Below are 15,441 nucleotides of genomic sequence, written 5' to 3' on the forward strand. Positions count from 1 at the left end.
TTAAACTGGCTAAGAGGCTGACAAAGGTCATGCAAAGGTGTCTCTAAAAACCAACACACCATACACTTCCCCAGCTCATATTTACCCTGCCTTTCCACTATATAGTTGACTTTTAACGGCATATTGCTTCTGTCGAAGCGAAGTGTGAAAAGACAGGCAGCTTGTTAAGATTCTGTAAGACTGAGTCATCCCAGGAATCTCTCTGTGCGTGGCTCTTCTTTTTATTGCCAAATGTAAGGACGTCTATCTAGACTGAACATTTTTAGTAAAGTTTTTTGCTGTAAACGATGCAGATGAACGCATTGACTCATCAAGTGTGTCGGTAATCAGCCCTTTCTGGAAATGCATGCATAAATGGATGTTTTGTGCCACATCACAACATCGACCCTCCTCTCCTCGGTTCTTATTATCACTAAAGCCGGAGTGCACCTTCAAGGCCAGTTCATTAGCTATCCAGGGACGAGTTTGACTCAGTCTGGGGAAACGGCGCAGATGTTAGTAAGAGAGCACGAAGCAGAACGAAATCCTGTCAAAACACCTTTGCTCCTCATTGTGCTGGAGTAGACATCTGCCTAAAAATCATTCACACATGTACAGGTGTTACATAAACCTGCATGCCCTTTGCTTCAGAAGCTTAAGCTGGAGATGGTGATGAGCTGAAAGTGTGAACAGAATGCTTAAAAACATGTTTGGTGAGAAGTAATCTGCAGAAATTTGTACAAAATCTGTTTAAAGGAATAGAAAAAAGGCGGTAATGTTGCCATGAGCTGTCCTCACTGAATATCGATGCATGGAAATGACATGAAATGATGAAATAGATGAGCGCAGTCAGTAGCATCTCTTCTCTAACAGGTTGTTATGGCGTGAAGCCTGACTCTGTTGGTGATTCCTGGATGTGCTCTAGGTGTGCAGCGGGAGCCTGGACAGTGGTGAGTAGTGGCTGCAAATGATCCAATTCCACCCCACCCCCACATAAAATAAGACCACTTCAGAAATAAGTTATTCTCCAGAACTGCAGGTTTAGTTGAAAATGTTTATTAGATTTGACTTGAATGAAAGCCTCTGAGGACACGTTGACCTTACATCTCTTCTTCTAATGATTGCTACTAGGCAAACATGACATCAATCACAAGTCCAAACCAAGCTATGTTTAGAAAAGACTGATTTGGCTCAGGTGTGGGAGGAACGGTGTCAATGTGTTCTCCGTTTCTATACTTAATCCTCTTTTTCTCTGTTCTCATATTATCTGTTCTTAAGGAGTGCTGTCTTTGTAACTTGAGAGGAGGAGCTTTGAAGACTACCACAGACAACCGGTTAGTGCCACGTGTTTGAGCTGATGCAAATTGACAAATTACAAAAATAATGGTTCATCAAGCTTATACTCAAAGCAAAATAAAGATTTTCAAAGCAAAATCTTACAGTGAATCAATATTTCCCTGTTTTCCTGCTATTTTAATTTGTTCTCGCCAAACTATTCATTGCTTCACCAGGTGGGTTCATGTCATTTGTGCTATCGCCGTGGCTGAAGCTCGCTTCATCGATGCCATTGAGAGGGGGCCAGTGGACGTCAGTGCCGTCCCAGAAACCCGCAAGAATCTAGTAAGATCAGATGGTGACAAATAAGAGAGTTGCATGTCTGTTTGTGTTGTTATGTAAAGTGAAACAGGCAGAGAGCTACTTTGAAATACATCAAAGATTGTTACATTGTTTCTTTTTGGAGAAAGTTTATGCTTCTTAGTGTACATTGTGCACTGTAGCTGTTTTGCTTATACTGTTTAGGTGAATTTCAGGCTTTTTTTTGTTTGAATGGATAGATCTTTTTTTTCCTTCTTCTTCTTCTTCTTCTTTTTTGGAAGCCAGGGATGATATTGGGTAAAAACAGATGTGCCGAGGGGCATGGCTGAATAATCAGCTGTCATTTCTCACTGCGCCAAATGAACTGCATCGATCTCGTGGGTAGGAGGCAATTTCCCCATTGCTCCCATGTCTTTGAACGCGACTGGTTTGCTGCCTTCCTTTCCTCTTGTCACCCGCCCTCTTTGTAGTTTGCGCTCCCCTTCTCCATTCACCCGATCCCACTTCACAGGCAGTAGCAGTGCTTGCTGGTGCATTATCACAAATCTACAAATAATGTCACCTCTTTCCCTCCCCATCTCTCTGAATAATCTATCAAAAGACAAGCTGGGTGACATTTGCATCTGAGTGCTGTCAAAGCACGTTTCCTCAGTCTCTTAAAAGACTGTGAGCGGAGAAGCTCTGCGCTGATCAAATGTGAATATGCATGCTAGGAACCAGTTTATATTGCACTGTGATCAGCAATCAGTGTTGTCCCTCCCATCTTTGAACACTGAGTTTCCAGTGATGGAGTTATTTAACACACATTACTTTTGCCTTAGTTATTTTGGAATTTCTCAGGTGTTCTAACACTGTTCAATTCCTTAACTGATGCATCTTTTGCATATTGTGTGTAGAGGAACTGAGATTTTTGCTCTTGTGAGAAAACCGTTTCAAGCTTGGAGCTGCAAGTTGCTTAAATCAAATGTATAAGCGTCTTTAGAGCTATCTTTCCACCTAACTTGTCGGGTCCATTCTCCTACTGCATGCAAAAACACAGACCAGAACAGTGACTGTAAAGTAAAACTTATTTTTTTCATCACCTATCAGTTGAGTGAATATTTTTGGAGTCTTTTCGGATGTGGAGGTTGGCAGGCTGTCAAAGAGTAGTCTTGGAAACGAGTGGTGTGGATTTGTGTGAGGATGAACCAGACAAGATTTACTTTGAAACCACTTTTGTTCTAAAGGCATTTCCACAATTTCTATAGGCGTTCTCATAAGTCATAATGTGCTTATGGACTGATTAGCCACTTTATTAGGTAAATGTGTTCAACTGCCCGCTAACGCAAGTATCTAATCATCCAATCACATAGCAGCCACTCAGTGTATTTAAGCGTGTAGACATGATCAAGACGACCTGGTAAACTTTAAATCAGGCATCGGCAACCAGGCTGGGATTTTCACACACAACTATCACAAAGGTTTACAAAAAATGGCCTGAAAAAAGAGAAAATATCCAGCGAGTGGCAATTCTTTGTGAAAATGGGGCTAGTGGAAGAATGGCAGCAGTCACATTGGTCGCCACTCCTGCTGGGTAAGAATGTGAAACAGAGACTTCACTTTGCAGTAGGTCACTGGACAGAAGATCTGAAAAATGTTGCCTGGTCTAATGAGTCTTGATTTGCGCTGCCAACATTCACGTGGCAGGGTCAGAATTTGGTGCAAAGATAAAAGCAATGGTCCGTCCTCCCTTGTATCAATGGATCTGGCTGGTGGTAGTGTTCGTGTGGGGCCCTTAGTCCCAGCTGAGCAGTTTAAACCCCACAGTCTCTCTGAGTATTGCCCCTTTATCACCACAGTGTACCCATCTTCTGATGGCTGCTTCCAGCAGAATAAAATACTATGTGACAATGCTGAGATCATCTCAAACTGGTTTCTTAAGCATGACTGTGACCACTGTACTCAAATGTCCTCCACAGTCACAGATCTCACTCCAGGTGAGCATTTTTTGAATGTGACAGCAGATTCACATCATGGACGTGCAGCTGACAAATCTGCAGCAACTGTGTGATGCTGTCATGTCAGCAGGGACCAAAATCTGCAAGGATTGTTTCCAGCACCTTGTTGTATAATTATAATGTGCAAGCACCAATTTGTTCTAAAACACTTGTGTGCAAAGATAATTTTGCTATGACCACATCAGAAATAAATAAAAGCAGTTAACAATGGGTTCATATAATTTGATCGCAAAGTCAGCTCAAAGATGTTTTTTTCTTTAAAATTAATCTTCTCAATATTAATCTGCAATGCGCTTTACATATAAATAAATCAAGCAGCTAATGTTTCTTGAGCCGCTGAGTTTCATCCTGTCCTCTGCTCTGGTGCCTACCTGCCTGGGGAAAACCCCACCAGCTGGCAAAGTAGCTGCTGCACCAGTAAAAACTGAAGTTTTATTTTTTAAATTTACTTTTTTATTGATTGGCCAAGCACCACATTACAGCTGCACATAAAGGAGGAGAAACAGAAAAAAATGGGGGTTTTTTTTAAACTAGGCATTTCTTCTCTGCTGTTTGAACGATGCACGCATAAGAGCAGTCAGCACTGAGAGTTGTAAGACTTTAATTAAAATAATGGTTGTGGGTTTGCAGGGATCATGTGTTATATTAAATTGTAACAGAAAAGGCAAAGAGTTTGCAGACTGCTGGGAATTTCAGACCAGAATTAAGAGATCTGGAAGGAGAGAAGAGCAATGAGGCTAAACAAGTTATGGAAGATGCCAAAAGGGATGCAGGGAGGAAAAAATGAATTGGCATAAATGAACTGAGTGTCAGAGTGACAGTTCAGATTGTTATCAATAGATGCAAAATTTTTAAGACATAATTGTCACCACTGTACAGGCACTCAGCGCAAAAGCGTGTTATTGGGAAGACTGAAAACAGCCATTCTCTTAATGAGTAAAAACCTGTAAGAATACCAAACAGAATCAAAGATCAGAGAGAAGAGAGTTCATGGTTTCATTGCTGGTTCCTCCACCATCTTTATTTCATGAGATGTCCTATAATTACTGCAATTTCATGGCGTGCCAGGCTCTTCTGGAGGACTGGAGTAGTTGTTGCAGATGAATTGTTTTAATTGTTTTAACCTTTTTGGAATTGTGAAGGTGAAATGTTAGGAGTTCACATTTACTTTACTTTACTTCAGTTCAAAAGTTTGAACAACTGCTTCACTTGTCAGCGTCAAAGGAGGCTTATATAAAAATAAGCTGAGGAAGTTATAGGGGAATGGAGACGTAATAGAAGCATTTTATTTGCTTTCGTTGCAGAAGTGTGTGTTCTGCCATGGAAAGGTTGCCAGTCAGAACCGCGGCGCCTGCATCCAGTGCACGTATCAGAACTGTGCAACGTCCTTCCATGTCACCTGTGCCCAAATCGCCGGAGTAGTCATGACACCCGCTGACTGGCCCTACGTGGTGTCTGTCACCTGCCACAGGCATAAAAAGGTCACTCCAAAGGTAAGTGCAAAACCAGGACAATTGGTCAGTTATTAAAGCCGCAGATTTTAAAAAATGTTTTGTAAAATTACTGTCAAAAGTCAGATATTGAAATATTTTTCTGTTAGTCATTCTTCAGGAACAGCTGTTTGATTTAAAAAGGAAAAAACAGTATTTTTTTGTGTTTTTCTATAAACTGAATATGACAAGTGTTAGGCTTCATTGGCAGGCTTTGTTTTTTGCTTAAAAAATGTGTTGTGGAATTTTTTTGTTTTGGGGGGTAAAAAGAAATCGCACTGATGACGTGTAGAAGTCTCACAAAGGTTCAAAGCACATGTATTAAATATGATATTATTGGCTTTAGAGGGTTAATGAGTCTAAGGGCCAGACTGACTAGCATGTTGCACCATGCGGCACAGTGGGTTTTAAATGCACTGTCTGTATTTCTAAAGCGCTGTTGGCATGTGTATTTCTTTGTTCAAAGGGCAAAATATATATGGAGATGTTTGCTGCCCTTTATTGCATCGATATTTAATGCTAAAAAATTAGCATGTCTTATTTTTTTGTAGTTGGTATTGAAATGTGTTTAGAAAACAGTGTAATGATTGTGAAACTAACCCCAGGTGTGAGCGCTGTTTGGGTATTGCACGTCATTATACCCTGTTTCATAAATCTGACCCTAAGTGGTTTAAGGTGACACACCAGGAGAAAAAGTCATAAAGACGACACTCTAATAATAAGAGCTCCATAATGACAGACGAATAGGCCTCTGTTTGTAGAAATGTTCTCATGAAAAAGTTATGTATGAACTTGACTCGGAGTGATTTTAACAAACACTTCAGTTTTACACTAAATACACTTCAAGCAAAAGGTTTCACTTTTTGGAATAATGACAGAACACACAGTGTGTTCCTGCTGAATGAAGCCACATATTTCCAATTAAACCCCCTTTTTTTTCTTTTCTTAAGCCTCGACCAACACCCAAAGGGCCACAAGAGCCAACCCTTGGGCAAAGGGTGATAGGTCGCAACGTTGACTCCTGGTATTACCACTGCACCGTCATCGGCATGGCCAGACAGACGTTCTACGAGGTCAACTTCGACGACGGCTCATACTGTGACAACTTGTACCCGGAAAACATAATAGTGAGTTCTCTCTGAGTCAAGGCAGACACCTACATGCGTGCAATCGACACGGGTTAAAAATAATCTCCTTTTTAAATAGCTGAAAGAAATATCCTAGCAACTGTTACATGCTTTTGTAGCTTGAGAATCTGAACAAATGAAAATGTAATGACTGAATGTAAACTGGCATAACCTTTAATGAGTCAGTGCTGTAAGTTATGAACAAACATGAGTTTTAATAACGTGATATCTGCTGAGAAACTTGATCAAATTTAACTTTAAAATCAATTGTGTGTTACTTACCAGAACAAGCTGTTTGAATTGCAGAGAAATGAAAAAGTCAACCCACATTTAATAACAGCAACCAGATGAAAATGTTACCCTCAGACTTTAACTAAATTCTTGTTAGTAAAATGTAACATGAAGATGTTTTGAGCACATTTTTTTTTTCCTCTTTCGCTCATCCTTCCCGCTTCTTCAGAGTCATGACTGCCTGCGCAGCGGCCCTCCTGAGGTGGGGGAGCTTGTTGTGGTCAGCACACCCGAAGGCAAAATCCTCAACGCTTCCTTTGTCAAACAACACATCCACAAACTCTACCAGGTAAGAGAAACACAACACGAGCCTTCACATCTGCTAGAGTTTGGAGCGTGTGTGGCTGTAGTTTGCATCATTCATAGATAAACTTGTAATGTTGTTTCTTAATAACTGAGTGCACAAGAAAATAAGTCGGATTTCTGAGATGCTGCTGTTCAAACACCTGCATTTAATCTCCTGTGTGTGTGTGTGTGTGTGTGTGTGTGTGTGTGTGTGTGTGTACATGTTTAGACATCTTTGTGAGGACAGAAAATTGGCATGCTACTATAGTTGCAGGGACCGGCAGTCACTCATGCACAGTGCCGGTCCCTATGAGTTTGAAGACATTTTTGACACTCAAAATGTGGTTTAAGTGTCAGGGGTACAATTAGGTTATGGTTAGGATTAGGCATTCATTTTTTATGGTTAGGGTTAGGGTACATGGCTAGGGGAAAGCATTATGTCAATGAGATGCCCTCACTAAGATATGAAAACGTGTGTGTGTGCGTGTGTGTAAATGTATAAACCTTTCCAAGTCAAACCAGACTGTGAAAATCATCTCTAAATAAAGCTTTAAAGCTTGGCTGCAGCGCAAAAAAATAAAAAATTGACTGTTAGGTGAGGACTGTGAGCATCGGCATCGTTTTCCATATTTTATCTGATGCTCTTCTGCAGCATGACTCAAAAGTGACTGAACCTGTGAACTTTGGGATGTTCTGTGTAATGGCTTTGCCACCCTCTGCTTTGGCTCTCGATTCTTGGGATTATCAGTGTGCGAGAAGCCAGTCGGCCCTTCTAGATTATGGTGGAGCGTTTTGACTCAGTGTGGCATTAAAACATAAAAGTCGAGAGATCTCAAATCACTGCTACTTTAAGGGAAATTTATAGGGCAAAGCTGCAGAGTGCTTACAAAGTGGAAAATGTGGGATCGAAGATGATTGTTGGGACAAGAGCGAGCGCATCCTGAAATGTACTTGGACACAAACACATGGGAAAGTGAGGTTGTTTGATTTGTGCCATGACGCTGATTTTGGGAGTGCATCCATAACAGCTCATCTGAGCAATTTACAAATAAACAGTGTTTATGGGGAATGCATCCAGTCGCTTCACTTTCTGAGTTTAAGGAACTCTTAAATGGCTGATTTAGCGTGGTTTAAATTTACTGCAGATGTTTGCATCAGACACATGTTTACAGGTTTATAACATCTGTTAATACACCACCATAAACATCACATCATTTCTTGCCACTTCAGAATCATTCAGTTTTGTATCTTTCCGCGCTCTTTTCATGTCTCCATGTTAACCCGGTGGCTGCAGCACCGAGAGCCCTCTCAGAGATGAGAGTACCGCTGTGATTAGCTAAAATCACGCCTCCACTTGATCACAGAGTCGGTGCCACAACCCTGACCTTGCTGCCCCCCCCCCTCGCTCCGTATAAATATATATAATTTTTTTTAAATCTACATTTACATTTAAAGTGGTTAACTGAAGCTCTTATCCAGTCAGTGAGCAGCTTTAGGGGTCAGAGTCATGGTCAAGGACATTTTGACTGAAGCACATGGTTGTTGATGGAACCATTTGTTATGCCTGAGATCCAACCGGTGACTGTTTGGGTGCAAGTTTGAATTTTCAGTGTGCTTTATTTCACTTTTCAATGATTTGTTCTTTTTTTACCTCCTGGTTTAGCCTCTAATAATTTGATATATTTTATTCATTTTTTAAAATTTGCCTGTGTGTCCTCTGCACTTACAGGTACAACTATTGAAAATGTGGGTTGGTTAATCCATTGTGGGTGTTATCTGTCCAGGTTGAGTTTCAGGACCAGAGTCAGTTGATGGTCAAGCACTCGGAGATCTTTCAGCTGAACCAGGAATTACCCAAAAGGGTCAGAGCTCGCCTGGTGAGTGTTTTACTCAAACTTTAAAATAAAACTAAATTAGCTGTAGATGAAACAACTGGTAGTTGAAAAGCCCAATGATTTCTGTGTTTCACATCTTAAGTCTGTACCGGTCTGTTCTCAGGCTTTACCTGGAACACAGGAAGAGGTTCCCTCAGTGGACGAAGCCCAAGCAGCCAAACGACGTCGCCTGCCCCCAGCTCCGCCCCCTCCAGGCCCCGCTCCCGCAAATATCCCCATGGAGACAACCAATGCAACACCTTGCCCTCCAACAACAAAGCCAACACCAGAAAATCACAGTATTGGTACGCAGCCAACCTCACAACCTCTGTCCCAGCCCCCAATGACCCAGCAGGATGCTCCTGCCCCAGCTAGCGGTATTCAAATGGACGCTGAGACCCCAATGGACACCGGCGTCGCCCTCACCGATCCCTTAACAGGGTCACCTCTCACATCGGATCCCCTCTTGAGTTCAGAGTCTGTCCCTTTTCAGTCCACCTTAAACTCTGATCCGCTGCTGTCTGCCCCATCCCCGCCTCCCCCTCCGTCTCAGCACATGTCCGACAGCTACACGCCCAGCAGCGGCTACGTCTCCTATATGAAGACGCTCCTCCATTCTCATTTTCCTCAGGAAGATGGCCCCGAACCCTTGTATTAAAACTCCACTATATTATTACTCAGCCGGTGGAGGCTGAGCCAATAGGAAGTAAGCTAATGGTGTTGGATTTTACGGAGTGCTGTATTAATGGACAACTTATATCCTCCACTGGCTCTGAGAGCTCAGAGCAGGAGCAGGAAAAGACACGGACATACGAGCACTCTTTTAATGCATGTTACTTTTCTATTTTTGAGTTAATGTGTCTGCAGTGGTGCTTTAGCCTGCTCTGAAGCAGCAGCTAAAGAGGACAAGGCTTTTTTTAACATAATAATAATAATTATTATTATTATTATATTGTTGGGTCTTTTCTTTTTTCCTTTTCTTTTAAATACAGATTTCCTTTTTGGTCTCAGTCAGCTGCTGTGCTTTATTTTCCTCCATAATGGGATAAGTCTCTGGGTGTCATCAACCTCCATACCTCGTTGCATTAAATCAATAACAGCACACTCCCATTTTCTTTCTACAGGAAGCTAATTATTACGAGGGCCTCTCAGCTTTGGGGCCCCAGTGGACTTTAAACTCTCGCTTCTTTTATAAAAAAAAAATCAAATAACCAGCAACAAGATATCTATTTTTCAATCCAGCCACTCATGGCTTTGAAACTGTGTGGCGGAACAAAAGTATCACATTATCCATCTGCAGGATCTTTTCACGAGGGTGTTTTCTTGTTGGCTCACAAGAGGTAAATGGAGAAATGGGGTTTAAAACACAAAAAACACACAAAAAAAGAAGTGTATTGTAGCGGGAACTCAGTATTTAAATGTCTTAGTCAAATATTGAAAGAATTATTTGTAATAGAACAAACATGTTGAATGCAAACACTAGTAGACTTGTCTGCAGGATGCATTAAAATTTTGTGAAGATGTGTCACAGTAGTTAACAGATGTGAACTTTATGTATTGACGTCATTTGGCGGCTCCTCTTTTTACACCAAAACGTTCTCAGGGTTCCTACATGTGGGAAATAAATTATGTTTCAACATCCGAGTCTTCACGTTAAGAGCATACCCGATACACCTGCTTATTGTTATCCTCGCATTTGCTCCCGTTAAAGGTTCGTCTACTATACCGAGTGAAATCTGTTTACTGTCACATTATCGCCTTTCGGCACACCAACTAGGCAGAAGAGTTCAGTCAGTTTTAAAGAAGGAAGGTTTGAAAAAAAGCACGTTATGTAGGAACCCTTGAATCAGGAAATACTCTACCCTTCTTGGTTTAAACTGTGTGTGTATATATATATACAAATTAATATGGTAAAATGTTATGTTTTTCTATTACTGTACTGTATCTTTTCTGTGTTCATTTGCCGAACTGCATTCACAAACTTGGCCGATCTCAAATATTAATACCTTTTAATTTTGGCATATTTTGCCAGCATATTACATGAGTTTGTACTGATAACTACGTGTGTTTTCTTTGTTTGTTTGTTTGTTTTCATTACTGTTTGTGCAACAGAGGTGCTACATATATAAAACTACTGATGAACTGACCCCCTTCCCTCCACAACACTGTCACTTTGTATATACCACAGGCCTTGTATTGTGAATCAAATTTGTAAATGGCACGCTTCCCTTTTTCCCCTCTTCCTGTCACAAGAAACAGATGTTTCTGTACCCAAATTAACTCCATGAAGAAAATTTGAATTCATTGGGATTAAAGTTGGTTGTGAGTCGCCAGGTCTTTGTGATTTGTGCATTTGTAGAGATTTAAAAAGTATATTGTGGGTTAGACCAACTATTAAGATTAAACTGACGAGCTGCTAACACCTTCCAGTTATCAGTTGTAGTGTTTAAATGCGGGCGGTCAATATATATGCAAATATATTCACTGGTCACTTTATTAGTTACACTTGTTAATGCAAATATTTAATGAGCCAGTTAGTTCAAACTGAGCAACAGAATGTGGCAGAAAGGTGATTTAAGTGATTTTGAACATGGCATCCTTGTTGGAGTATTTCAGAAACTGCTGATCTGCTGTGATTTTCACACACCGGGTTTACAGACGAGGGTCAGGAAAAAGAGAAAATGTCCAGTGAACGTCTGATGTCTGGGTGAAAATGACTCGGACGACAGACTATTGGAAAAAACAGTCAGTTTGGTGTAAACAACATGAAAGCATGGATCCATCCTACTTGAGTATTGTTGCTGACCATGTCCATCCCTTTATGACCACACTATACCCATCTTCTGATTTTGTCTTCCAGCAGGATAACAAAGCTCACAAAGTCATCTCAGGTTTCTTGACATGACAATGAGTTCAGTGTACTCAAATGGCCTCCACAGTCACCAGATTTCAATAGAGCACATTCGGGACGTGGTGAAACGGGAAGATTGACATCATGGATGTGCAGCTGACAAAGCAGCAACTGTGTGATGCTGTCATGTGTTTAAGTGCTCAATCTCTGACGAATGTCTGAAGCACCCTGTTAAATCTGAGGCACAAAGAATGAAAGCGTTCTGAAGATGAGTCCTACCCAGGACTAGCAGGGTGTACCTAATAAAATGTCCAGTGAGTGCAGTTATTAGTCTTTTTATATAATATGGGCCCTCCATATACATGCAAATATATATTTCATTTAGTATATTTATATTAGGGGGAAGTCCAAATTGACAGTAGTGCAGAGTAATAGGAATACCTCTATTGTAATTCTTGTATGAGAATTGAAAAGCCTGATGGCTGTGGGTGAGAACAATTTTTGGTATCTCTCTGTTTTACAAGTTTAATGTACGAAAAAAATGGCACTCAGAAAGGGAACCAAGCATAACAAACAAATGCAATTAATTAAACATACAAGATCCAGATACTTCAAGTAAACCAATAAAGACAAAAACAAGCGAGCTCGGTGCTTGGTAATGTTGCGTATTGCGCTGCTGAGACAGATATATTTAATTTTCTGGAAACTCAAGTCTTGGACAGATTAGGATGTGAGCAATTTAAATAATTTATGTTGCTTCACCTAACCTTCACTCCCAGTTATAAAACAAGCTCCGATATTTGCAATGCTGACTACAATGGCCTAATACAAGCTAAGATATGAAGGTACTGGCTTCTTTGGATTAATCTGCATCACTGTGCAGATCCAGTAATATCTTTTTGCCATATTACACCAACTGTCAGCGCCTCCAACACTTACCAATTCACTAGCTGGGACCACATCCTCATTTTAGGCTTGACAGCATATGGCTTGAACATGAATTGAGGCTCCGGTTTAAGGAAAGCCTCAGAGGGGACTGACGGCGGCACCCGGGCCGTGAAGATCCCCAAAGAAGGCTTCCCCTTGAAGCAGTAATAACTGTGCGTGTTGCAAAAATATAACTTGTAGGCAGGCTTGTAATGATAAGCGACCTGTGACCTCGATTGGGTATTCAGGGATTCCACTGAGTGAAGTGGATGCGTTGGCAAGGAATGGCTGGAGAGGAGATCAGAAGAAATTCCAGACGGCAAGAGACCTTGATAGAGGAATGAGGGGAACCTCAGTCAGGTAGTGACGTAGCTTGACTGTGAACAAATGCTCTGGTGGTGAAGCATGCTGGGATTTTTGAGGCTCGAGGTAATGCCCAATGGTTCATAAAGGCTTAAGTGTGAGTTTGTCTCGAAGTAGAAGACGGAGAGGGGGTTGCCTGGCTGGTTAGTTTACTTTGGGTAAGGTAACGATAACTACTGTGTAGATTTCAGAAACAAACAAAGGTTTCTTTGGAAGCAAACCTCAATTTGGAAAAACGAATAGAGGGGAACCACCTTCCACTATGATAACCCCCAAAATCAGCAGGGTGTAGAACTTCAGGCCATCAAGCGGGATGAACCTCATAGAAGATGATGCCATATGGGATGGCGAGGAGATGTTACCAGAACCTCATTTCAGCTTGGAAGAGCTGTACTGAAGGAGAGAGTTTAGGTGATGGTAGTGAGAGCATGTGAGAAGTGAAGGTACGCCTTGGGGAATTATGCACACGGCAGAGTTTAGATGTCCTAAAAGGAGGCACAGCTGTTATTTGTGTGAGAGAGCAAAAAACAGAGAAACCTGTAACTGGAAAATGTTTATGGTTTGTCGAGGCATGCTGGGCAGGAATGGCCAACTCAACAGAAAGGGCTACGGTCCGGTCTGAATCCTTAAAGAAAGAATATTTTCGGAGACTCTGCTTGAGCTGTTTGTTTTGCTTCTGGTCCAGTTGTTGCTGACATCGATGGTCTCGTTGCTCCCAGTGACAAGGATATGTGTGACTATCCTGGTTGGACATTGCTAAGTGCATTTGTTCTGGGTGAGCTGGGTCATGTGTGTTCTGAACCAGCTGATTGTGTTAAACTGGCCGCATTAAAGATTGGCTCTAACTCTGTTCCTGAGCCAGTCCCTCCAAAGACTCTGTTTAGCTGCCCAGAGCCTGCTTGTCTTAAACTAAGTCTTGTACCAATGTGCAGGGAACTTTGAGAGACTATTACTCTCTCTTGGACTGCTAAAGATTGTTGTGCTCCCTTGCCTGCGCCTGTAAAGACTGTTTCTTCTCCTGTAATAATCCCTGAGCCTGCTCCGCCTGTTCCAGGTCTCAGGGTGACCTGTTCCAGTTCAGCAGGTGAGGGTGGCTAAGGACCAGCTGCTCCCTGCCTCTGACCAAGCAATCTCCTGCACCCCCGCACACAAGACAAACCAGTAACAAAATAAAACACATGACTTCTTTCTGTGTGGTTTAACATGGTGTGTCAGACTATTTCTTGGCTAGGAAACCAGTTCAGAGATCTCGTCTTCACTAGTTCTGCTAAGAGCTGCAGTGTCATATTTGTTGGAGACACCTGGTGCAGTGGTATAATTTGTCCTACACAGCAGTCAGCAAAAAGTGAGTTTTGCCAAAGTGTAAGAGCGTTCTTCTCAGCCTGAGATAGAGGAGTATTTGTAAGCTGAACACTGTCCTCTCTTATGAGTTTGGTCTGGTGTTTCAGCAGTGGATTACTTTGTGCAAATTTTGAGTGTAAAGAGGAAAAAAAAAGCTGATGCAAGATGTGACAGAGCATCTGTAAATGTAAGAAACAGGATGAGAGGGAGAAATAAAAACAGTCTGGTAAAAAGTTCAATAATTGAAAAGGGTAATTTCTCAACGTCCAGTATCTCATGTAAGTAGAGAAATGAAACCCTTAAATGAGCAAAGCTTTTTGCACAGATTTGCACAAATGTTATCTCGGAAGTTTGTAATTATTTAATGTAAATTAGAATTTTACAATTATTTATTCCAGCCTTCAGAGAGTCCTCATTTAGCGTGACTGGAAGCCAACCAAAGAAATACACAGTGTAGACTGTAAGACTACAGGCTGAGATAGTGCCAGGCATTGGCCTTACAGCTGTGACGCGTTCCCCCCCTTACAACCTCAGGAAACCCAAGTTTTTCCTGTTGATTCAATCAGTAATGCTGAAAATTAATTAAAGCCATCAGGGTTGCCCTGGCTTTGTGGTCTTGGTCTCCTTAATCCACGACCTTCTGCCACCTCCTCAGATGAGGAGATTTTAAAAGTTCCAATAATTGGCAGTGCAAACACCAGCACTGTTTATTCCTCACTGCAGCGGCTTGCTGGCAGGAATCCTAGCTCCTCACATTAAGCACACAGCAGGGAAACATGTTTTTGCTGCTTCCTCGCTGGGTTATTTTTAGATGGTATTTGTAATTAGCAGGAATAACCATCCAGACTAGCTGAATCTACCTCTGAATAAGAATTCTGCTATTTCCCCCCTTTCCTTTCCTTTCTCTTTTTTTTTATAAAGAAGTATATATTACTCTGTTAGGGAGCCTGAGTCATGCATAAGGCGCACTAGCTTTGTGCTTTCCTGTATTTTGGTGTGGCTGTTCATGTCTCCCTGCAGGCTGTTTTCCACCAGAAGGATCTGCATGCGATGGTTTGCATGTAGCGGTGTTCAATAATGAGATTTTTTTTTGCTCTTTTGCAACATCAACACGTGAAGGTCAAAAGGTAAGTCAGGTAATCCTGTTTAACGCGAACTGTCCCATGCAGCTATGCAAAAAAATGGTGAGCAAGATTGAAAAAAAAAACCCAAGCTAAGACTGAAAGGTAAGAGGGAGTAGAGAAGCCTCTGCACAAAGTGTCCTTTAATGTCAGAGGTGCACGCAGCCACTTATCAGGGAGGCTCTCATGCTCTCAAATC

At 41.6% G+C, this 15,441-nt stretch overlaps 1 protein-coding gene across 1 annotated transcript in view; it reads left to right on the forward strand.

The window, feature by feature from the left end:
- The window catches only part of kdm4b (lysine (K)-specific demethylase 4B), a 41,837-nt gene extending 30,865 nt beyond the window's left edge, over window positions 1-10,972 (forward strand). The window contains exons 15-22 of the mRNA XM_005453970.4: window positions 853-929; window positions 1,258-1,313; window positions 1,491-1,599; window positions 4,877-5,065; window positions 6,013-6,189; window positions 6,650-6,769; window positions 8,550-8,642; window positions 8,764-10,972. Coding sequence (XP_005454027.1) covers window positions 853-929; window positions 1,258-1,313; window positions 1,491-1,599; window positions 4,877-5,065; window positions 6,013-6,189; window positions 6,650-6,769; window positions 8,550-8,642; window positions 8,764-9,297 — 1,355 coding nt within the window. The 3' untranslated portion in view covers window positions 9,298-10,972. The remainder of the gene's footprint in view (window positions 1-852; window positions 930-1,257; window positions 1,314-1,490; window positions 1,600-4,876; window positions 5,066-6,012; window positions 6,190-6,649; window positions 6,770-8,549; window positions 8,643-8,763) is intronic.
- The last annotated feature ends 4,469 nt before the right edge of the window (window positions 10,973-15,441 follow it).

This window comes from Oreochromis niloticus, linkage group LG15 (genome assembly GCF_001858045.2).
Source record: "Oreochromis niloticus isolate F11D_XX linkage group LG15, O_niloticus_UMD_NMBU, whole genome shotgun sequence".
In the NCBI taxonomy this organism is placed as follows: Eukaryota; Metazoa; Chordata; class Actinopteri; order Cichliformes; family Cichlidae; genus Oreochromis; species Oreochromis niloticus.